The sequence below is a fragment of the Muscardinus avellanarius genome (genome assembly GCF_963383645.1).
Source record: "Muscardinus avellanarius genome assembly, chromosome: 6".
Classification (NCBI taxonomy): domain Eukaryota; kingdom Metazoa; phylum Chordata; class Mammalia; order Rodentia; family Gliridae; genus Muscardinus; species Muscardinus avellanarius.
In genome coordinates this window covers 82731657-82756716 of record NC_137791.1, presented here as the reverse complement: position 1 = coordinate 82756716, position 25060 = coordinate 82731657, and the positions used below count along the sequence as shown (strand labels likewise).

At 33.3% G+C, this 25060-nt stretch overlaps 1 protein-coding gene across 1 annotated transcript in view; it reads right to left on the bottom strand.

Annotated features, from left to right (window-relative positions):
* Positions 1–874: 874 nt before the first annotated feature.
* The window catches only part of CSN2 (casein beta), a gene marked incomplete at both ends in the record, with an annotated part of 104427 nt that continues 80241 nt past the window's right edge, over positions 875–25060 (bottom strand). The window contains 4 exons of the mRNA XM_080697227.1: positions 875–904; positions 3342–3911; positions 5194–5247; positions 7633–7695. Of these exons, the coding sequence (XP_080553353.1) occupies positions 875–904; positions 3342–3911; positions 5194–5247; positions 7633–7695 (717 nt within the window). The remainder of the gene's footprint in view (positions 905–3341; positions 3912–5193; positions 5248–7632; positions 7696–25060) is intronic.

Genomic DNA, 25060 nt, shown 5'->3' with positions numbered 1-25060 from the left:
ACTGCTTAGAAGAGGGTATAAGACCAACACTCCAACAATAATAAGATTATAATAATAATTAAAATTAAAACAAGAATCAATGAATGGGATAATATTAAATTAAATATTTTACAATTTCTAAGCAGTCATTTGTGTGTGTGTATGCATGTATGTTTTAGTTTGTATTACGTTTTATTGGGTATTGCCAATTATTTTCATTTTATCGCATTTGTTGGTTGTATTATATAATAGTTGTAATTTGCATTTCTCTAAGAACAGTTGATATTTATTGGCCAGCATGATATACTATTCTAGGAAGTTACATAAAGCATAATAGATTTTAATAGACTAGCTTATTTCAACTAAATATAAGGTTGGTAATATAGCTAGAATACACCTACATGACTATACCAGATTATTGTATAAACTCATAAACTATTATAACAGCTGTCTTTCTTATGGCTTTGAAGTTCTATGTATATTTTATATATAAGTAGTTATAGGTATTACAAATATATTCTCCCAGTTTCTGACTTACCTTTCTTTTTCCTAATGACTCTTATTATAAAAAGTTTTTCAATGAAGATTACTCATTAAAAATATCTGTATTATATTAATTACTTAATAATTTTATAATTTAATATCAGTATTTGAACAGTTATTAATTATTATAGTTTGAGTCAAAACAGTGAGAATACATTCCAATTTATATTCTAGTTTTATTTTACATTTACATAAATATAAAATTTGAAATAAATGTAAAATTCAAATATAAATATAAAATGATTCAAAGGTAGATTTTCAGGAAGATGATCTATTTTCAACTCAAGTTTACCCCTGAGGTATACTTTTTCAGTGACTCAACAAAAGTCCTGAAAATTTTTACCAATATCATTCATCCTTGGCAATCCTGAAAGGCGATGCGCTACAGTAAGGCAAAGAAAACATTGGGAATATAGGCAAGATGAAATAATTGCTGGAAATGAGTCATTCCATAAACCAAGGGTATTGTAATAAAATGTAAAGGTGAATGCATGGTATATAAAGAGATGGAATTCCTTACAATAAAAGGATTACTCCATAGAGATAATGGTTTTCAGGGTTTCACATAAATCCTACTCTCCTGCAAACTTTTGGCTAACAGCATGCAACCCACTGCATTCTGAAGAATAGTTTGGTGCCCTGGTGTTAGTTCTATCATCAGTGAGGAATCAGAGGATACCTGACATATAATGTGCAGTATAATCATGTTACTGTGTTATTAAAATGTCAATAAAATCCTTTGCACTGGCTCTTCTATAAATGTGAATTTTGAAGCTCTGAAAGTTTGGGCACCTCTCCACAGCATTGTTCAGCTACCATGTGATAGAGTTATGTAACACATTTTATATTTGAAGCATTTTCCTAGTGGGATCACAAAATTTACCATCTAATGATGGATCCTTTTAAGCTAAAGGGAAGCTGAGCATGGTGGTGCACCCTTGCAATCCCCGCATCTGGGAGGCTGAGACAGGAGGATCGTGGTTCACGGACAGCCTCAGCTACTTAGTGAGGCCCTCCACAACTTAGTGAGACCTTGTTTCAAAATAAAATATAAAAAGCAGGACTGGGGGTATAGCTTGGAGGTAGAATGCCCTTGGGTTCCATTCCCAGCACCGCAAAAAAATTAAAAGAACTAGAGGCAACGGTGCAATGCTTATACATGAAAAACAAGTGTAAACTGTAATTTTCTAAGACAAACAGGGCATATTTCACTCTGTCTTTTCCTCCACCTTTTGTATCCTTTGGCAATTAATTCAAACATTCAATTTCAAGGCATGATTTCATGATTATTTTAACACCAGTAATAACAAAATTAAAATTAAAAGGCAGACATGGTTTGAAAATGATAAAGACAAGACAATTTAAATGTGCCTAAAGGATTGATTTATTGAAATGACTGGAAAGGAAATAGGTTCTTACAGAAATAATAGTAAATCCAATTTCAGAAACTATTTTACATACATTTTTATATACTTGGAGTATTTACAACTCAATATTTAACTTATAATTTGGGAAGTGTAGAGTTCATGAGTCCAAATTCATACTAAACAAATATCATATAATACATAAAATAAATAAAAGAATAAAGCTTCACTTTTCCATGTAGTTTTAGTCAAAAGCATGTGATTTTTGGTAACACGATTCAAAAAGAAAAGATGCCACATTTCCAGTTTCAGTCAATTCTGTGGAATAGAAAGGTAATACAAAATTAATTATGTTATATGGTACAACTATTCACCTCTACCCATTTGTAATTTTGGTGTGACTAATTTAAAAAAAAATTGTGCTACCAATGCACTGTTCTGCCTTTGTTGAAATATACAATGTTCCTATTGCATCAAGGATCAGCTTATTTGAATGTTTAGTGAAATAATTCCTCCATCATCATCACAAAAGGTTTTGTATCTTAGAATCTTAAAGCTATCATCCTCCTTTTGAACTCTCACATTTGAGCTAAATAATTCTATTCTGGCTCAGGAGTTAAGGACAATTTAAGGAAATTAAATACAAAGTTTATGAAGCCTAGGAAATTATAATGCAAGTTGGTTTCTAATAAAAGCCCAAACATATTTATATAAAAGTAAATCTATTTGCTATAAAATGATGATAATCAAATGTAATGATATAGGTCTTTGAAAGTAAGCCAGTCAAATTTATCAATAGCACATAAATAAAATTAAAAGAATTATTAAATATAAAATATACATTATTTCAGGTCAGTAAATAATAGTTGACCATTGAGAACAAATTGATAATTGATAAATAAGTTAATATGCTGATGAAATTTGCCACTATCTTGGGCTTATCTAGAAGCATAAAATACTAAAACATAAACTATAATCAGTCTAACCTCAAAACTTACCAAAAATGGGTAGGAGACATTCACTTTGAAATCCTCTTAGACCTTAAAAGTAAAAAGAAATATCAAATAAATAGGTACTCCTCTTCTTGGCAAGAACAGCTGTTTAAGAATGTTCTAAGCAATGAAATGAATATCTCAGTATTTTGCTTTTGTGGACATACAGCAAAAACAAGAAATGAACTACGCATAGGGGGAATATGCCCACAACCAGAATCCCTGACATCATTTCTTCCTAACACACCCAGCTCCTTCTAATTTGATAATCAGAAAAATTATATCAAAACCTCGGTGGTAGGCATCTAGGAACTGGAATTTGGGGAGGGGAGTCTCTAGGTTATTCTATTTTGTAGCTAGCACTGAGAAGCACGGGTCTGAATTATACCTTCATTCTTTCATTCTAGAGCTGTCACCTACTTATTCACAGATAAAACAGCAAAGGAAGTTAATTTGGACTTACATTGACGTTGTTGTGAACTGGATGCTGTTGTTGAGTCGCAGGGTAAAACTGGCTAGTAGGGTTAACTGGAAGGTTTTGGTACACCAGGAGGGCTTGGAAAGGCATGTCACTCTGGAGGAAAGGCACGGCTTGCTGGGGAACAGGCTGAAGAACGGGCTGGGGAACAGGTTGGGGAACAGGCTGGATGTTGGGCTGGGGAAGAAGAAGCTGGGGCTGAAGAGAAAGCAGGGGAGCCTGAGGGAAAGACTGGGGGACCTCGTGCACCACGGGCTGGAGAGGAGGCAGAAGAAGTTGCTGATTTTTGAGATTAGCGAAATGTGGGATTTGAGGCTGGAAGGCAGGGTGTGCTGTTGGGGCTTTAAGGAAGGGCATGACCTTGCTCTTAGGAGGGACGGTCTCTTTAGCTTTGGGAGTTTCCAGAATTTCAGGTCCAATGAAAGGTGGCAGCAGTGGGATCTGACCAAGAGTCAGGATGCCTTGGGTAAGGGCAGTGTAAGGGGAGGCTTCAGCATAAGGGTAGACAAGAGGCTGTTGCTGGTTAGAGGGGTGGATTTTATTCTGGCATTCGTTCTGAAAAGAAGCAGAAAAAAACCTTTCAGTCCAAAATTCAGCTAAAATTGTCATTAACAAAGAAATAATCTTCTCCCTTTCTGACAACTGCAGTAGAATGGAAAGAGTGAAAAGAAATCTCTCACTTTGCTTTCTTAAGAAAGAGTCTAGAACACTCCTAACCTAATCGTTTGGCAGATGAATGCACATTCCAAAGTAGAAATCAATGTTTAGGAATTTTTAAGAATTGTTTCACCTTTTCCTGAGTCATCTAGATAGCTATAGCTTTATACTTTGGTCTTCAGAGAACTCTGACCTAATATCAACACTGGTGATCATAGACCAATTGTTTTGGAGATCAATTTAAAGAATTAGACAACTCCAAGATTTATTTTAATTTTGTTTTAAGAAAAAATTATTCTTAATTTTTGGTTAGATTGGCCATCTTCCAGCTGTACTTCTTTTGGCAAAAGGTAGTTTTCTTGAATCTTTAAGAAAATCTTTAAGAGTCACAACTTTTTAAATTTTAATTTGATCTGGAAAATATTTTGTGTAAATATCAAACAATCCACTGATAAAACAAGAAAATTAGCATAAATGTAATTTAATACAGAATATTATGGTATTCAAAACAACGCTTGATTTATAAGCAAATTCTGCTACTTAATAATTGAGTAATATAGTCATACATAATAACTCAGTTATTCTGTACCTCACCTCTTTCATCTGCAGTGGAAATATACTTAAGAACATCATGCATTCAATATATGGTAATGTAAAACCAACAATATGTTAAGGGTAACAATCAGTGAATAGTAACTGGATGACAGCTTGATGCTATAAGGTAGATATTTGTAAGAATATTCCCAGTTTAAAAATGAAGAAAATAAAGAACAAAGCAACTTGTGGCCAAGGTTATATAGCAGGTGAAAATTGATTTAGAATTTAATCTATATTGTACTTTTCATCTTTTTTCATCATATTTGTCTTGAAAATAATGGGAACATAGTTTCCAATTTGAAAGTGTTTATACTACTGTGTATTTGTTGAAAAGAAATATATTTTTAGTAATTTGATTAGCTATCTAATCTCTATCCTAGAAGTTTGAGCTTAAAAAACACATTTATGACTTAGAAAATATATTAACTTTGCCAATGTTTAATTTCTTAGACTTATTGGTGGGGTACATGACATTTATTTGATACCATCTTTACACTGAACATTTATATTTCACATATTCTTGTACACAAATGATAATATTATTCATAATAATTTCTTAAATATACTCATCATAAAAAACTACCTCTCTTTGCTGCTGTTCCTGCTGTTCCTCATGTTTAGCCTTCTCAATTTTCTGCTAAAAAATCAAATCATGCATTAAAATGCTATGATGCATACAAATTAAACAAATTTGTAAAAATATATACATTTAAATTGAAAGTTTTAGCCGGGCGTGGTGGTGCACGCTTGTAATCCCTGCGCTTGGGAGGCGGAGACAGGAGTATCACACAGGTTCAAAGCCAGACGCGCTAGCTTTAGAGACCCTGTTTCCAAATAAAAAATATATAAAATAGGTCTGGGAGTGTAGCCCGGAGGAAGAAGGGTTTCCAGGAACCCCAGTACCACAAAAATAAATAAATAAATAAATTAATTAATTAATTAATTAAATTGAAAGTTTTACCTTGTTGATGGGTGCAAGAAAATCCTTTGGAAAAATAAACAATAAGATCTGATTAAGATTTAATAAATAATTCTTAGTTTTAAATACATATCAAAACATAAAGTATTAGATAAGTTAATATAGATGCCGTCATTTGAAAATGTTATTAATAACAGGATAATTGCTTCATCTTATATTTAAACTATTCTGTATAAGCATATTGTATAAAAGAAAGTAAGATGAATGCAGTCAAGAAAGAAGAGAAAATAAGTGAACACAGTACATTAAGACGCATCTAATGGATGCTAATTTCTCTCTCCAACCATACTTCTTTTTCTGGCAATAAGTGATTTCTAAAACCCATCTTATTCTAAAAGATAAAAAAAAAATGCCATTGGAAATACAGTGTAAAAACAATTGATGCATGGTAGTAATATCCTTTATTCATTTGTTTATGTGTTAAAATTCAAATAAATGAAAAGAAATAGTACTTCCCCTGAGGATTTATAGCCTTTGTGAAGAGACGAGGGACCTTGTACCATTTATTAAACAAATGGTGTCAAGCCTCAAAATATCAGTGCAGGGATAAATATACCTACCTGACTCCCCAGGTAGAGTAAAGGCTACACTAAGTCTCACTGGTTCTTATTCACTACAGTGACAACTGTAATAACAAAACGTGTCCCTTTGTCTATCTGCTTAGTCACTACATTGCAAGCTCTTTGCTCTCTGGTTTCTCAATCTTTAGCTGGCGTCACAACTCCTAGCCAATATCTGAAACATTGAAGACACTTGATATATGTTAAAAGTGAATGAGGTCAGAGTAGGGAGAGCCAAGACAGAAAACAGAACTGTATGCTTCATAATAAAAGAAAAGAAGAAAAAGAAAAGAAGGGGAGGCAAAATGACAGTTTCAAGTGGGGAGCCGACTTAGAAAGCTCTAGAAATGTTACATTCCCCAGACATTTATTCTGATTTTAAACGTATATAAATAAAATTTACATCAGAAATTATATTTAAGAACATAGTGTTTTATAGCCTAAGTATTATGAAGGTAACACAATAGAAATATAGTACAGTATTTCACTGTTCTAAAATTAGGAAATTACTTCTGAATTGTTGCTGTCTTACCTCACTGCTTAAGAAGCTTTCGAAAGTCTGTTAAAAATAAATAAATAAGTTAACAAACAAGTAGCCCAGTATTTTAGATCATCAGAGAATGTTATTTTTTATGAATTAAATAAGTTTTTTTTTTAAAAAAACATTACCTCAGCAGATACACTGAGTTCGTCCTTCTGTAAAGAGAAAATTCATCTTTTTACTGTATATAATTAACTCATTAAATATGTTTACTCTTTCATTTCTACGCCATACACACAAAGTTATCTTTTTCAAAAATTTGAAAAATAAATATACATGCCTTTTCATACTTTAAAGTAATTTTATTACTTCTCATATTTAACACACTTTAATTGGCATACCTTTGTATTATATGTATTTATTAAGAACAAAATTTTGTTGCATAATAGAAAAGAATTTGGTTTAATTTCTATTAAATACTTAATATTATTTTATTATTATTTATTTAAATATTTTATTTATTTAAATATTTTATTATTTATAATTATGATTATTGTCTATTATCCATCCTCTCCATATTTGCATAGATACAAATATGAATTAAACCAGTGCTCAAATCTGAAGGACACATATATTTTATTACTGGAATGACATATTTAGCTAAATTACATATGCATGCAATTCTACTTGTGTAATACTATCATTATTTGTTGTTTTTCTATTTTTTCTTCTCTTGTTTTGTTTACTAATTGGTTACTTATTTGTTGGTTTATCCTTTAGGAACTGGTAACACATTAAAATAATCAAATATTTGTCCCAGCTTTGAGACCCTAGAGGAACCAGTTGAGACAGTGTGTGAGTATAAATGATTTTCATAGAAATAAAACAATCTGCTGATATTATCCATTATTTGTACCCTAAGAATGTTGGTTATGTTATTCTTTACAAGTATGAACTTCATTCTCCATATCTTAACTACTTAGGAATTTTCTTTGCACCTACCTCCCTAGCAAGAGCGAGAGCCACGAGACAAGTGAGGATGAGGACCTTCATGGCTGCCAAGTCCTATAAGTGGGGAAATGAGGAAAAAGGTATTAAACACTACTTTGGGTTTAAATTAAACATTGACATTAAACAATCAGTCACTTGGGTTTATTTTGTTATTTAGGTAGAATTACTTTTCCTTTAAGAAGAAATGAAAAATAATGTAATAAAATTGCTCATATTTTAGAAAAGAAATATTAATGCAAGCTTTATCGTATGACCAAAATAAAAATCTACTCTGACTCCCTACTTCTAAATTTTCTTTCTTTTTTTTGCATTACTAGAGATGGAACCCAGGAGCATTCTACCTCCAAGCTACACCCCTAGCCCTATTTTTTTTTAATTTTTATTCTTTATTTTAAAACAGGGTTTCACTGAGTTACAAAGGACCTCGCTAAGTAGCTGAGGCTGTCCACCAACTGTGATCCTTTCTCAGCCTTCCAAATGCTGGGATTACAAGCGTGCACCACCATGCCTGACCCTAAATATGAAATTCAAACTTCACCACTAGCTACTCTTTAGAATTTTTCAGCTCACAGATCTCATCCACTCATTTTGTTTTAAATCTCATTCACAGTGCTATTTCTTTAACGTACACAGTTATAAATATTTGGAGAAAGATATATTAACCCATTTGTTCAATAATATTAATTTGGAACATTAATTGCCAAACACTATACAGGAACTGGAAATAGAACAATGAATGAACTATTAATTTCTTAGTCCCAGTGAAACCTCAGTTCTACCTGGGGGGATTGAAAATTTTTATTTCTTTTACTAAACTGTTGTTATTAATATGTAGCTTAATCATATATTCTCATTTCTCATAAGACTGAGCTTTTCATTTTAACATTTCCTTTATTTGTTCCACTATGCCGATAGACGTTTTCTTGGACTGATAGGTACTGATAGGTTTGTTTCTTCTTCATGTATATCCACTATGCCATCTTCATCCTTACACATCTGATCATTTCTCTTCTTCTGTAGTCCCATGACTTTGGACATCACATATTATATTATTTCTTTTCTATTAAATATCCTCACTGTTCTCTTGTTGATTTATCCAAAACCCTTTATTGCTTGCCTGCTCTTACCTCTGGGTTACCTTTTTTTGTGAAATAAATGTTTGTGTTCCTGACCAAATGTACCAAATGACCTTCTTGTTTGCTTTTCTTGTATTTTGTATAATTTATTTTAAAAAATAAATTTTCACCATAATGTCACTTGATAGCCAATCTTTATTCTCCTATTTTTACACTAAAATTCTAAACACAGAATAGCTCATGAGAAAAAGTTTCTAATTTATCTTCAAAATCGTCTTCCTAATGTTTGAAGACTGAAAATAATTGAAATAATTGTTAGAGAAAAGAAATATATTTAAGATTTTTTGATTATGCCATATAATTTTTAATTATTTTTACTTTGCTTAAGGCCTCCATATCTACCTAAAATACTTTTATTTTAAAGACCATATTTTAATAAATTACATTCTCTTTTTAGCCAACCTAGTTTGAAATAAGTAAGGAGAAGGAGAAAAAATCAAATTAATACCTGAAGTTCTTACCTTTTTTCCAAAGGGAAAGATAAGAAGTAAAGGCTGAGCTGGGTAGATGATGGTCTCTCAGCTTGTGTCTGTTTTTATACTGTATTTAATGACATGTTAATTTTGTGGTTTGAAATAAATTCAACAGTGAACTTCAATTCCAAGAAATTAGAAAATTTCTTGGATTAGAAAATTATTTCTGTCCATTATCTGTCCCCAGAAATTCTGGGGAGCATTGTAACAAAGGAGCATTCAAACTGATAAAGGAAACTTGTCCAGGAAATTCATATGTCCAGCAACAGTGACTGGGGTACAGAGCAACTCAGGCCTAGTCCCCAAGTTACTGTGGATACAATTAGGTCTCTCTAGGGCCTAGTGGTGCCTTGAGGTCCTAGCCACGGGGAAGTGCTGTATGAACACAACAGATACACAGGGCTTCACAGAGACCACAATTTCATGTTAACTTGATAGTGCCTTCTGCAGCAATAGAGAAAATGACTGGGCAAAAGTTGATGATGACAACTTAAAATTGGGGCAAACAACTTAACTCCCAGGGCCACTTGATTGGGAAAAAATAAATCATCTACTTCAAACCGATATTTTATACATGAAAGAAATACACCTTCCTCTCCAGTGGAACAAATAAGAGGAGGAATATGGATGGTTTTGTTGATAAAAATACCCAGTAAAATGATCATAAAAGTTTTCCAAATAATTATGGAGATTAAAATTACCTGAAATAGTTATTATATCTTTGTTTCACATGTAATAATTATAACAATAATGATAGCTATGTTTTTCTTAGGGTTAACCGTATCTCAGACCTTAAGTTCTTCCCATGTTGACTCTTTCCCAAAGCACCCCAAAGTAGCTCTTCTTTTCTTATTTTTTGTGTTTTATTTCTTTTCTTATTACTTTGTTAACCCAAACCAACCACTGAGATATTTCTTATTATTTTGTTATTATTTTATTTCTTTTCTTATTATTTTGTGTTTTGGCATCTTTGAAGATGCCAAAACACAAAAACTTAAGTAAGTGTTCAAAATTGTATTATTTGTTAATTGCAGATATTATTTCTCTAAATTTGTTTATATGTCATTCCATCTGAATACATGCAAATCATAGAGGCCATGTTTTAAATTTCTTGAAATTCTTGTATAAAGGCTATCAACATAGAATTTTACCTTCATGTGTAGAATTTAATTGTGCTACATAGAAAAATAGGACATTTATTTGCCTCTGAGTGTGGGCAAGGGAGCTTGTCATTAAGAAAGTGCTACTCTAGGGCACCCTTAAAGAAAGGGTACAAGTCTGAGACATGATTAAATGAGAATAGAGTATTTGTGTTGAAAGAAATACATAAACCTGGCCAGGCATGGTGTCACACGTTTGTAATCCCAGCATTTGGGAGGCTGAGACAGGAGGATCACAGTTTGAGGACAGCCTCAGCTACTACTTAGTGAGGCCCATTGAGACTCTGTTTCAAAATAAAGAATAAAAAAATAGGGCTGGGGTGTCGTTTGGAGGTAGAATGCTCCTGGGTTCCATTCCCAGTACCTAAAGAAAGAAAGAAAGAAAGAAAGAAAAAGATTTAAACACAAGCTGAGCCAGGCGTGGTGGCTCACTCTTGTAATCCCCACGCTCTTGGGAGGCAGAGACAGGAGGATCTCGCAGGTTCGAAGCCAGCCGCGCGCACTGGCTTAGGAGACCCTGTTTCCAAATAAAAGTGTAAAAACAGGTCTGGGAGTGTAGCCCGGAGGTAGAAGGGCTTCCAGGAACCCCAGTACCACACACACACACACACACACACACACACACACACACAAAAAAAAAAAAAAAAAAAAACACAAGCTGAAATTAGAAAGTGAGTAATGATTTAATCTTGTACATAATATGTTTGAAACATCCAGAAATGTTGTTAATTCAGAAGTCAAAAGTATAAATGAAGAGATTATTTTATTCAAAAAGAATAAATGAACTTCCCTATGAAAAGAATTTCAAATGAGAAAAAATGTCCAAGAATAAAATTCAAGTATCCAGGGATCACTAGAGCAAAGAGAATAATAGTAAAAAATACAGAGTATCAAGAAAAGAGTACAGGGTCATAATATTCTCCTTGACACTCTGTATTGCTAGAAGAAGAAAATTGAGTCAAGAATAGCAATGCTACAACAATGTACAGCAAGATGTAAATAGGGAAGATATCTTTAGACATAGGATGTTATTATCAACCTAACCACTGAGATATAATCCAAATGATTAAGCAATTTATGAACTATTAAATGCAGCACATGTGTCCTGATTAAGACATAAATAACTTGTGAATAATTAAAAGCAACCATGTATCCTGCTCTTGAGATATTTAGAAGAGAGATAAGGAGATCTGTGTCCACTGGACCATGTGCACAAGGACAATAAGAACCATAGGGTGGGGATTTTAGGATAGGAAAGACTTGCAGTTTAAAAGATAAATATCAATGACAAGAGTCAGAACTCATTGAAGGAGTGGGAACAAATAAAAAGCACAAGCTCCAGTAGGATCAGGGTAACCATCAAAAGAATAAGGAGAAAAGAAAGAAGTTGAGTAAATAAAATACACTAAAATATAAGGTAGAGAAATTGATTGACAGTAGATGGTCTTAATTATATAGTTATCTTCTAGACCGGAAATAAGGAAATAATGATGTTTTGTAAACTTTAAGTGAAATTATCCAGACATAAAGGAAAAAACACTCAATTATCTTGCTTATATGTGGAATTTTAAAATGTATACTATATAGAAACAGAGTAGAATGGTGGTAACCAATGTAAGTGGCAAGTAAGATGACACAATGTTGCAATTAGATGAATTAATAATTCTATAGATCTAATATACAGCATAAGGATATAGTCAGTGATATTTTATTGTATCATAGAAATTACCTATGTTTTAGGTATGATTAAGGGTAACTGTGAATTGCACATGTTAGTTTTCTTGACATTAGTTATTTAGATATAGATACATATATCAAAATTATATATACACACATATATCAAAATTATAAATATATCAAAATTATATATATATATATCACAACAGAAAGTTGCATGCCTTAAATATATATGATAGAGGGGGTGGAATATTGGATTAATGTGAAAAAAATAAAAACTCACAGCAATAATATGACTTTCATGAGATTAGATACCATTTTCTTTTTAACTCAAGTAGACATATGGCAAGATGGTTGCAGTATAATATCTATAGGTCAATGAAATTGTTATATTGGCACTGGTTGAATTTGTGTTGAAATCAATAATAATGCTATGTTGGTTGAGCTAGAAAGGAGGAGAAACCACACATTAAGTAATATACTGGGATACTAAAAAAGACTAGAATGACTAGAAATAGTAAAAGAAGCAATGATTAGGCCCAGTGAGAATGAGCAGAGCAAGATTAGAAGTACTAGATTAATTTATCACATGGGGGTTTCAGCATTAGAAAGAAGAAAATTTCTAGATTATGACTAATTTCTAAAAATAGCCATGTATGCAAATTTCTGTAACAGGTGAGCATGATGGTTGTTAAGGGAAAAGAGTAAAATATATTCCATAGTAAATACCTGAATTTCCAACAGCATTTTTAGTAGTTACCCAGAATTGGGCAAAAAACAAAAAGCAAGAAGATCAGACAATGCCTTCATGAAAAAAAAACATAAAAAACCTACTTTTTAATTGATGGTTCAACATATGCAAATTAATGTCATTCAACACATCTCAATAGGCACTGAAAAAGCATTTGCCCAAATTCTGTGCCTATCTATAATAAAAACCACTGCAGAAAGTCAGAGTAGAAGGAATTTACCTGAACATCATAAAGGCAATATAAAATAAACTCAAAGCCAGCATCATATTGAATGAGGAAAAACTGTGATAATTCCCTTTAAAGTCAGGAACAAGACAAAAATATCTGGTATCACCATCCCTTTCAATATATTTCTTGAAACTCTAGCCAGAGATATAAGGCAGGAGAAGAAAATTAAAGAACTACAAATAAGAAAAGAGGTAAAAATCATCCCTTTTTGAATATGATATTATTATGTACTTAGAAAACCCAAAAACTCAACCAAACACCTTCTAGAGGTAATATCAAATTCAGAAATGTATAGGGATACAAATCCATTTAAAAATTAATAACTTTTATACATGCTAACAATGAATACAATGAAAAAAATTCAGTAAAGAATTCCATTCACAATAACCTAAAAAACAATAAAATACCTAAGAGTAAATCTGACCAAGAAAATAAAAGACCTCTACAGTGTAAATTATAAAACACTAAAGATATAAATCAGAAATCTTAGAAGACAGAAAGATCTCACATATTCTTGTATAAACAGAATAAATACTATCAAAATGTTCATTCTGCCAAAGATGATCTACTGAGCCAAAGCAATCCCTATCAAAATACCAATCTCATTTTTCATGGAGCTAGAAAAAGCAGTCTTAAATTTCATATGGAAAAAACAAAAGATCCAGAATACACAAAGTGATTTTCAGCAATAAGAATCATGCAGAAGACATCACAATACTTGACTTCAAATGATCCTATAGAGCTATAGTAATAAAAACAGAATGGTATTGGCACAAAAATAGATACATTGACCAACTAAAGAGAGTAGAAGATACAGAAACAAATCCACATACTTATAGCCAATTGATTTTTGACAAATTTACCAAAAACATACATTGGAGAGCTGGATGTGGTGGCACACACTTGTAACCCAGTTCTTGGGAAGCTAAGACAAAAGAGGATTGCAGTTCATGGCCAGCCTCAGCTACTTAATAAGGCCCTCCGCAACTTAGTGAGACCCTGTTTCAAAATAAAGAATAATCATCAAAATGGCCATTCTGCCAAAAGTGATCTACAGATTCAATGCAATTCCTATAAAAATACCAATGACATTCTTCGTAGACCTAGAAAAATCTGTCATAAATTTTATATGGAAAAATAAAAGACAGAATAGCCAAAGTAATTCTCGGCAATAAGATCCATGCAAGAGACACTACAATCCCTGGCTTCAAATCATACTATAGAGAAATAGTAGTAAAAGCAGCATGGTATTGGCACAACAACAGGCATATAGACCAATGAAACATAATAGAAGACACAAAAACAAACCCACAGACTTATAGTTAATTGATCTTTGACAAAGAGGCCAAGCTCATACGCTGGAGAAAATACAACCTTTTCAACAAATGGTGCTGGGAGAACTTGCTATTCATTTGTAGAAAGAGGGAATGAAATCCTCACCTCTCATCATGCACAGGAATCAACTCGAGATGGATCAAAGTCTTGGAAATTATACCAGTCTGTGAAGCTATTAGAGAAGGGCATAGGATCAACACTCCAACATATAGGCACAGGCAGTAACTTTCTCAACAAGACCTCCAAAGCTCAGGAAATTAAAGCAAGAATTAACAAGTGGGATGGCATCAAACTAAAAAGTTTCTGCTCATCAAAGGAAATCATCAAGAACCTAAAGAGAAAGCCTACAGAATGGGAGAAGATCTTTACCAGCCACCACTTTGATAGAGGGCTAATATTCAGAATATACAAAGAGCTCAAAAGACACTACATCAACAAAACAAATAAACCAATCAAAAAATGAGCAACTGAATTGACACTTTATAAAAGAAGAGATACAAATTGCCAGTAGATACATGAAAAAATGTCCAACATCATTAGCCATGAGGGAGATGAAAATCAAAACTACGCTGAGATTCCATCTAACCCCAATCAGAGTGGCAAGCATAAAGAAATCAAATAACATCAAATGCTGGTGAGGACATGGGAAAAGAGGAACTCTTTTACACTATTGTTGAGAGTGCAAAGCAGTTCAGCTGCTTTGGATATCAGTGTGGAGATTCCTTAGAAAAATGGGAATGGATCCACCTTATGACCTGGCTATACCACCACTCCTGGGTATCTTTCCAAAGGGATTGAAATCAGAGAACTACAGTAACATATGCATACCCATGTTCATAGCAGCACAATTCTCAATAGCCAAAATATGTAACCAACCGAGGTCTCCATCAAAAGATGTATGGATTGCAAAATTATGGGAAATATACATAATGGAATTCTACTCAGCAATAAAGAAGAAAATCATGTCATTCACAAGAAGATGGAAAGACCTGGAGAACATTATATTAAGTGAGATCAGCCAAGCTCAGAAAGAGAAGGGACATACGTTTTCTCTAATATGCCCAATCTAGGGAGTATTAAGGATACCATAGGGACTCCAGATAATGGAAGAAACCTCAACAAAGCTAGAAATAAGGGGTAGGAGAAGAAGACGGCTGAGGTTGATTAATGGAGGAGCTATATCCAAATATATGTTTAAGTGTGAATGTACCGTGGTCAACCTGGACTCTCATTGTTGGGATGGGAGAAAGGGGTAGCAGGGTGGGGAGGAGGGCACCAAGCACTGTGTGAATGTTTGCCATTTTAAATATGAGCCACATAAAATATAATTTAAAAATAAGATAATATAGCAAAATGTTTACTCCATTGATTTACTCTTCTTACCCTAAAATGCCAGGGTAAGTTGAGAAAAATAAAGTTTTAATGAAAGAAAAATAAATAAAGAATAAAAATAGGGTTGGCATTGTAGCTTGGAGGTAGAAATCCCCTGAATTCCACCCCCTTTACTGCCACAAAGAATACATTGGAGTAAAGAAAACCTTTTCAAAAAACAGAGTTGGAAAATCTGGATACTTCAAATTACTAAATTTGTAAACATTGACATTGGCAGTCTCCATGTTTCATTGCCTATTTAGTGATTGATGTTCATAGAAGTGTTTTGCAGTTTGTATTTGATGCTAGACATTCTTAAAATGTTCGTTTCTTCTATTCATTGCCTGTAATAGAAAGAAGCCCTTTTAAAGTAAAAAAAAAAAAAAAAAAAAAAAGTCGTGGGGACTGAATTAGTGAATCTTCTCCATAACAAATCTTGCATTTATATCATCATAGGAGAATATTCCTAAGTGTCATCCATGTTTTTTAAAAAACACAAGTGAAGGTCTTCTGGACACTGGAATTATCTAGCTGATATTACTTCTAAGATTCTGTTCATACTGATCCAGGAAGAGAAATGATGAAATGTTTCTTGTGTAATAAGTCATGAGGAAAGGCCCTGACTTCCCATGTTCCTTATGTATCAGCTAAGGATTTGCCAAGGTCACAGGCAACAAAGTACGGTTTCTAAGAAAGTGAACAGAAAGCAAGCATACACCCATGAAATGTTTCCTTTCTATTTTCTCAGCAAAATGCTTTGCATATTGTGCAATAAATAAAGCATTTCCTTAAGACTCTCACCAGTTTGAATGGCATTAGTCAGTATGCCTACAGATTCAGTTGGAACAAAAAAGTAGTCAAACCCATGATCAAGGAAAACACAAACAATACACAAAGTGAGAAACTTGCCCAATGAAAAATTAAAAAGCCATAGATTAAAGATAAAATCAAATGCAAGGAGCTAGTTAGGCATCAGAGCACAGCACCAGGTAAAGAGCATTAGTGCCCTGTGGAGCACGCCAACTTTCACACCTTAAGAGTTGTCATTTTCAGAAAGTAAAATTACATTCTCACTTATTGAAATTTTATGATGGCCTCAGGTAAGGAGCAAGATATAATCAATGAAGGATGCCCTAGGACTATTTGTCATCGATAGAAAACTCCTTCCAATAATGAGTGATGAATCTGAGATATACGATAACTGAGAATCATAGAAAAACTAAAATGTTCTCTAAGCAGCCATCATAAATCATAAAGGCCAAGACCCAGATGCAAAAAACATATTTTTCAACAGATAATAATCATTCTTACTTTACATGTAATCATAAAATTATACAAGTTCAAGATAAATTTATAGAAAGCATATTATATACTAACAGGATTTCTTAACCTTGGCTCTTTTGACATTTTAGGCAGGATAATTCTTTGTCCTGGAAGCTGTACTATTCATGAAATGTTTATGAGCATCATATACATTTTATATATTGAACAACTTTTTAACTCAGTAAGTATGTTCATTTGCTTCATCATTTTATGCCTTGAACACTGTCAAGCATTTGTAAGTTTTTATTATATAGTGGCTAATATATCAAATAAATACAAAATTTAAAGTATTCCAGTTATGTAGTAAAATGGCATTGACTAAAAGATCCTTCATAATCTTAGAAAGCTGGACCTTAAACTTCAGTTTTTGTTGTTGTTTTCTGCATTGCTAGGTATTGAACAGAGGACCTTCTGCAAGCCAGGCAAACGCTGTACTATTGACCCAAATCACTGGCCCCATAAAAATCACATTTCATTTTTATTATTCCTTAAGTAGATTTTATTATGTCCATAGGCATGAGCTCATTTTTTATATTTTTCACTGAACTTTGCCCATTATCTGTCATAATATTCATAAGTAAAAAATTATAAAGAAAGGATCAGCGCTTTCATCTTGATGTAAAGAGAAAATCTCAGAGCATTTTACTGTTAGTCGCAAAAAAGTAAAAAATTAGATGCTCTCCCTAATACGCGAAAACTAGGAAAAAATGTGTCAGAGGAGGAATTCTAGACAAAAAGGAAAAAACCATAAATAAGCAAATAAGGTGACCTAACTGAAGGGGATAAGGGGGGAAAAGAGAGAAATTTCCTAAGGTACATGATGTACATTCACAAATGTATCAAAGTCAATCACTAAGCAAAACATGAGCAGGAGGAAGGGGAGAAAATGAGGTGGGAACTGGAGAAGGGCTAAATGAATAATGTATGTATATATCCTTCGACCATCTTGTACTCCATTAAGATGTATGACTGCAATGCACCGATTTAAAAAAACATGGACTAAGTGATTAGGTATCAAATATAGTAAATTAATTATAGAAAAAGCTTTTCTTCCACTCCTTTAAAAATTCCTAGACAAAATTTTACAAATTTAATGTATCATCTACCCAAGATTTTGTCTCTATACTCTTTAATTATGCATATAGCAAACAGTACATTGCTACACTGAATCATGAATTATAAAATTTAAATGTTAAGTAATTTCATATTTTCTTTCTCAATGTTCTGACTCATCAGAAAAGATAGTTTTATTAGTGGAAAATTTTTTATTTATTTAATTTTTGCAGTACTGGGAATGGAACGCAGGGACATTCTACCTCCAAGCTACACCCCCAGCCCTATTTTTATTCTTTATTTTAAAACAGAATCTTTTTGAGTTGCAAAGGGCCTCACTAAGTAACTGAGGCTGTCCGGCAAATGTGAACCTCCTGTCTCAGGCTCCCAAATGCTGAAATTACAAGGGTGCACCACCACGCCTGGCTGGAAAATTTTTAATGCAACACGTGTTGAGTTGGTAATCTTTTTTCCTTTTAGAGGCTTTAATAATATGCTCTAAAAAGATCTATTTTATTTGTATAGTTTTTAATTACCATCAATAAACTGACAAATCCCAAACTTGGATGGCTAGCATGAAATTCTCCCAAACTGAAACTCTTATCATGAACTCTCTCTGCAGTAGATCCCTTCTGTGGTTGCTTTTTTCCTTATCTGCCTTGCAAATGATGCAGTAAGCCCTAATTCAAAAATAGAGCTTGTCACTTTGTAAGAATTTCTAGTGCCAGGGAGGTTCTGATATATCTAGCAGTTAGTCATATATTATTCCATATTTGTCAGCTGCAGCACTTTTCATTTTAGTCGTTTCCACAGAAAAATAATATTTGTATTTAAATAAGTAAACATCATGTATGTTTGTCATACACATAATTTCTCATTAAAGAAAATGCTGGAGTGAGTGGGAGAAGAAGCAAAAGGAGAAAATCCCTTTTGCTCATTACTATCTTAAGCAACAAATTCCATATCACAGATTTGATAGACCCATGACCTTTTATTGAAGTTTCCTTGAAAAGGAAGTCAAAGCATTTACAGACATCATGGTGTTAGTCCTAGATAATATGATATTTGTTTTATTATAAAATGTCAAGGTAATATCTCAGCCATAAATTCTCTCAAATGACCTTGTATGTCTGGAGTATGAGACTATAATTCATAATTGAAGATTACATCTGTGTTCATAGTCCACAATTCCTGTTTTGTAATGTCATAGATAATCCCTATATTTCCTAAATATTTGAAGCATAAAATGAGTTTTATAGTGCATACATTTTGGTCTTCCAATATAAATACAGAGAAGTTAAGTTTATTTACGGTGTTTAAATGTATATATCAACACCAATTGTATTACATACCTAGTAAGATGTTGTTAGCATATTTGAATCATTATTTTATTAATGTTCACAAGGTCATAAATATCATAGGTTAATTACAGTGATGCCTAGTAATGTAGTTTAAGGAAGTCATAAATACCACATCCATTACAGCAGTGCCTGATAATGTTAAATTAATTTGTGAAGAAATAAATAGGGATAAAACATAAAAGAAAAAAGAAAAAGAAAAGAAGGAAGCAGGTATCATTTGAAGTGCTCAAAATTACTCAAGTGGCTGGTCACAAAAAGTAAAGGGTCATATGTTTTCTCTCATGTGTGGAAGTTAAGTAGTAATCATGATACAAGAGTGATTTTAGATGATGGAAGAGAAACCCCAGTCAAGGGATGGATCAGGCCCGAGGGAGCGTGAAGGGGAGGATTAATGAAGAAAATACCATTAGAATTGTGGATACATGTGAAATTAACAATGCTAGCCCCACTTTCATGTATAGGGGAAGGAGGGGAGTGGAGAATGAAGCAGGAGGAAGCTCATCAAGTTCTACGCGCATGTGCATGTATATTCCTGTAGTTTGGAACTACATTATGATGTGAGACTACAATGCATAAATAAAAGTATATATAAAACATTGCTAAGTTATAAATTAATTTTTAAATTAAATACATTTTAGTAGTTACTGAATTCTTCATTTATTTTCCCCAAAAATGTATTAGAGATCAGATTGTTTTCACATTTCTACAACACTTAGAAATTATATGACAAAATAATAAGAATAATTAAGTGAACACATAGATATTTACAATTTTATTTCTGTTTGTTGAATTGATGACTTCATTATTTTATGGTGGCATTTGAGTCTTTTTTATAGTTCATGACTTAAAGTTTATTTTATCTGATAAAGGTATAACTAATCCTACAAGAATTATCTTTCTAATTTGGCTGAATTGTGCGGCTCTGTTCTCTTGCATATTATTTTCTTAAGGCAATTGTTTAAAATTCTTTATAAGGCAATCCATCTATTTCCTATTCCTGGGAATATGTAACTAAATAACTGCTATTAAGCATTATTTTGGAAGCATCATGTTACCTTGCTTTTTCATGCTTCTTTTGTGTCTACATTAGTATTTCTGCATCTGTTGGGTCAGTTGTCTCTATCAATCGAGGCTATATTTTGTAGTAAAATAATTTCTGCTGATGATCTGTGCTAGAGTGCTGTATTGGCTTTGATTCTATATGGGTGGTTTTGTGTAGGATTCATGTAGCTATTTTAGCTGTAAACCATTGTGGCTTTATCAGTATTTGTCTCCGTGGCTTAAATTGCATGGGCAAGCAGGGCAAGCATGGGCAGCTCTGAGTACAGTGCACCCAGCTATCATTGTGAGTTGCCCATCAGTTTCGTGGTTCTCTTGGTTTAGAGTAACCCTGATGTACCCTGCTGTGTGTGGTGCAGAATGTCTGGCAGCTAGTTAGATATCCATCTGTTTCTGAAGGCTTTATAGGAGCAACTTTGTACAAGTGGGGTTCATTGGGAAATTTGGGAACTGTCTGAAAGTATTGTGAGTGACCTCATGGGGGGTGAACTTACATGCTTTCTTAGATTGAAGTTAAATGAGCAGGTCTGAGTCTCTGCTTATCAGGGCCCTAGTGGGCCCAGATTCTGAGAATCTGGTGCTGCCTGGTTGCTACTTAGGGGATTTGGTGAGCAGAATCACTGAGAAATTCTGCCTAACTACCTCCCAGGATTATCTGTGGGTGTATAACAAAACTACTCTACTTAACTGGGGTTTTGTAATCCTAAGCCTTCAGAGGAAGGTACCCAGCTAGTAATGGAGGAAAGCATGAATAGGCAGTGTTGCCTGATGGTTTCTTGAGGAAGCAGGGTAATGATTGGGTCCAACTATTGGATTCTAGAGCAATGGCAAGGTGAGCAGGGTGCCCCATCATGTTCTGGGAGTTTCTATAAGGCAAGCCTCTAATGGTGGGCTGCCCATGTTTTCTATAGTCCACAGGGAAATATTTGTGCGGGAGTTGGGCAGGGTTTCTCAGTTAAGTGGGAGTGAATTAGGAAGGTATGCAGGGTTTCTTGATTGTCTGCTAAACAAGTGTCTGCTAATCAGAGCTGTTAGAGGAAGCCACTAGGCTGTTTCATAAGTACTTGAGAATGCAGAGGCTCAACAGCTCTCCCTAGCATGAAGCTAGACAAGGGGGTCATTCCCTTTCTCTAGGCCAGTGAAGTAGTGTGGTAACCTAGTAGTTCCCACATTAATTTAGGACCCATGAGGACCATAGGCTTCTCTGGCAGTGAATACTTCATTTCAGGTATCTCCTGCTTGGTCTCTCCTTGACAAATCTAATAGGTTCTGGGTTGATCTCAGGGGACAGAAAGGTAGAGGCTATCTCTGTGTGCTCTTTCTTTTAGAAGGCCAAAACATATCTTGGTGATTTTAAACACATATACCATATCCTCACTGCACTAGTCACTGCACTTTAGACATTTAATGGAAATAAGTGATATTTTCTCTTTCTACCTTTTGTTCTGGAGTAAAGTACACCAAGCAAATCAAGTCAGTTGATGTCACTCAATTTATATTATTTGACTTGTCATATCAATATGATATTGCCAACATTCTCCTTTCGAACAAATATATATATAAATAAAAATGGTACTAAATAAAGTTATAGAATGAGTAATCATGGGTATTATACAAACAGAATATTAAACATTTTAATATTTTTGTACTACTGGGAATTGAACCTGTAGACCTTCAACTTCTCAGATACATCATACAGACCTATTTTATTTTATTTTTATTTTGAAACATGTTCTCAGTAAGTTGCTGAGCTGGCGACAAAATCATGATTCCCCCTATCAAAGTCTGCCACGTACTGGATTACAAATATGTACCACCACACCTGGCTACGATCTTAGCAAATTTAAGAGACAGTAAGTGTACTATAAATAAAGACAAACAGTAGCTTACAGTTGAAAGTGGGAGATTTATTTTCTATTTAATATTCAAGAATTGGCAAAATAGCATCAGAAAGATTATATCATAAGATTTAAGTATATTTGTATTGGTTTAGTATAATCAATGTCTCTGTTGTTGAAATTTTGAAAAGCCAAATTTAAGAACTTGTTTGTGAAAGTGTATAGCCCCATGATTTGTGTTCTGAGGCTCACAGTGTGTTTGAGATATTTAGATGGGAAATGAGCAAATAATGCATAATAATTGGGTAATGATAAGTGTGATTAACAAACTATGTGGCAAAGGCAGAGAGCACATTTTAAGTAAGATGGTCAAGAAAAGTCTCTGAGACAGTTGCATTTTAGAAAGGCTATACTTTTAATGTGATGAAGGTAGGGAAAGGAAACTTCAAGAAGAAGAAAGAGGAAGCATATGTTCACTGTGAAAGTAACATGTTTTCAGCTTTGGGGGAAAGCTCCAGGAGATAGCACAGATACAAAGGCAAAAAACTAGGTAAAAATATGTTAGAACACAAGGAAAGTTGCAAAGGCTTTAAAGATTAGGTTTATTCATGGGTTGAGACAAACATACACTGGATTGTATACTTAAATAAAGGCAAGGGTTAAAGCAAAGAGGCATTTCCTTTGGCCTTACAGAAATATCACAGCCTTTGATAATTTTATGTTCTTTTATTCTATGCTAATTATTCATTTTTATGTCATTTTCTTCTAAGCCATGACTTCACATTTGTTTTTTAATACATACATGCAATAAATACAACTAATTCAGTTAACTTCTGGACTTGAGTGTATTTTTGTTGTCGTTGTTCTGAAGGATTTGAATATTTTTATTTGCCAAAATCCTAATCCCAGATATTTTTTAAATGTTCTTAAGGATAACTACCAAGGAAAATCAAATCTAAAGAATGAAAATCATGACTTTTCATTTGTTAAACTTAGAGTACTATATTATCAACTCTTTTGTTTATCATTGTTTCTACGTCTATCTCTCTTATCTCTACTAAGCTTCCCTAATACATAGTTTAGTTTACAAACCATCCAACTCTACTTACCCAATAGATAATTACAGAAAACAATATATTTTAGACATAAAATTAAGTCTTTTAAAAAAGATCACTTTTATTTTTTCATTCTCACTTTTCTATTTTGAAATCTCCCTCTTTCTCTTTTAATTTAATTTCTAAAATCTTCATGAACTCTTAAGAGCTGAGATGACTCTCATATTGTCCAACAATCTGCTTTAATTTTTTATCTTCAGCATTCTTAGAGAATATTTTTATAACGATGTTTTCCCAACAAAGTGATATAGTAAAAATTAACATTCTAAGAAAAAAATTTATAGTGATAATACCTAATATTTATACTTGAACAATTGCTATTTTGTTATGTATTATATACACATTTACATTTAATGCAGCCCCAACTGCTGTAATAAGCAAACTTTAGTATCAAGATATTAAAGAATCCAAGAAAATACTATAAACTTTGTCGATAGGCAATAAGATTTTCTTCTTGAAATTGTATCCCTTTTTCTTCCTCAATACACTAGTTGCTTGGAAATCATCTTTTTTATATATTCTTTTTTTAGTAGAATATTTCATTATATAATCTGTATTTTATCACAAATTATGTTGCACAAAAGAGATTTGTCATCAGCCTTCTTCTACTTTGATTTGATATATCTTTCCTGGAAAATGTATTTTCATAGTTTTGACTGCAATCAATAAGTCCCAAATCCTTGCCAGCATTTGTTCTTGTTTGTGTTTTGAATGATTGCCATTTTAGTTGGAGTTAGGTGAAATCTCAGGGTAGTTTTGATTTGCATCTCTCTGATTGCTAAAGATATTGAGCATTTATTGGCCATTTGAATTTTTTTTTCTATGGAGTATCTATTTAGTTCCCTTGCCAATATTTGAATGGGTTGTTTTCTTAGTGCTGAGTTTCTTGAGTTCTCTGTATAGTCTGGATATTAGTCCTCTATTGGAGGAGTAGGTGGCAAAAATCTTCTCCCATTCTATTGGCTCTTTTTCTGTACAGGAGCTCTTCGATTTAATGCAATCCCAGGTATTGATGCACCTTTTAGTTTTTTGTGCCTTTGGGGTCTTGTTAAGAAAGTTTTTACTTGTGCTGTGTGTTGCAGTGTTGGACCTCTTCAAGGAGCCTCAAGATTTCTGGTCTAATTTCCAAGTCTTTATTCCATCTTGAATTGACTCTTGTGCAGGATAAGAAAGTGGGGTTTATTTCCATTTTTCTCCATATGGCTAACCAGTTTTGCCAGCACGATTTTTGAACAAGCTATCTTTTTTTTACCAGTGTATGTTTTAGGCCCCTTTGTCAAAAATTAATTGGGTGCAAGTGTGCAGATTTGTTTCTGGCGAGAATATGGAGAAGTGGGAACTCTACTACATTGTTGGTGGGACTACAAATTAATGAAACCACTTTGAAAAACTGTATGGAGGATCCTCAGAAGAATGAGAATAAACTTACCATATGATCCAGCAATACCACTTCTGGGTATCTACCCAAAAGAATTAAAACCAAACTACCAAAGTAATGTTTGTGTATCTGTGTTCACAGCTGCACAATTCACAATTGT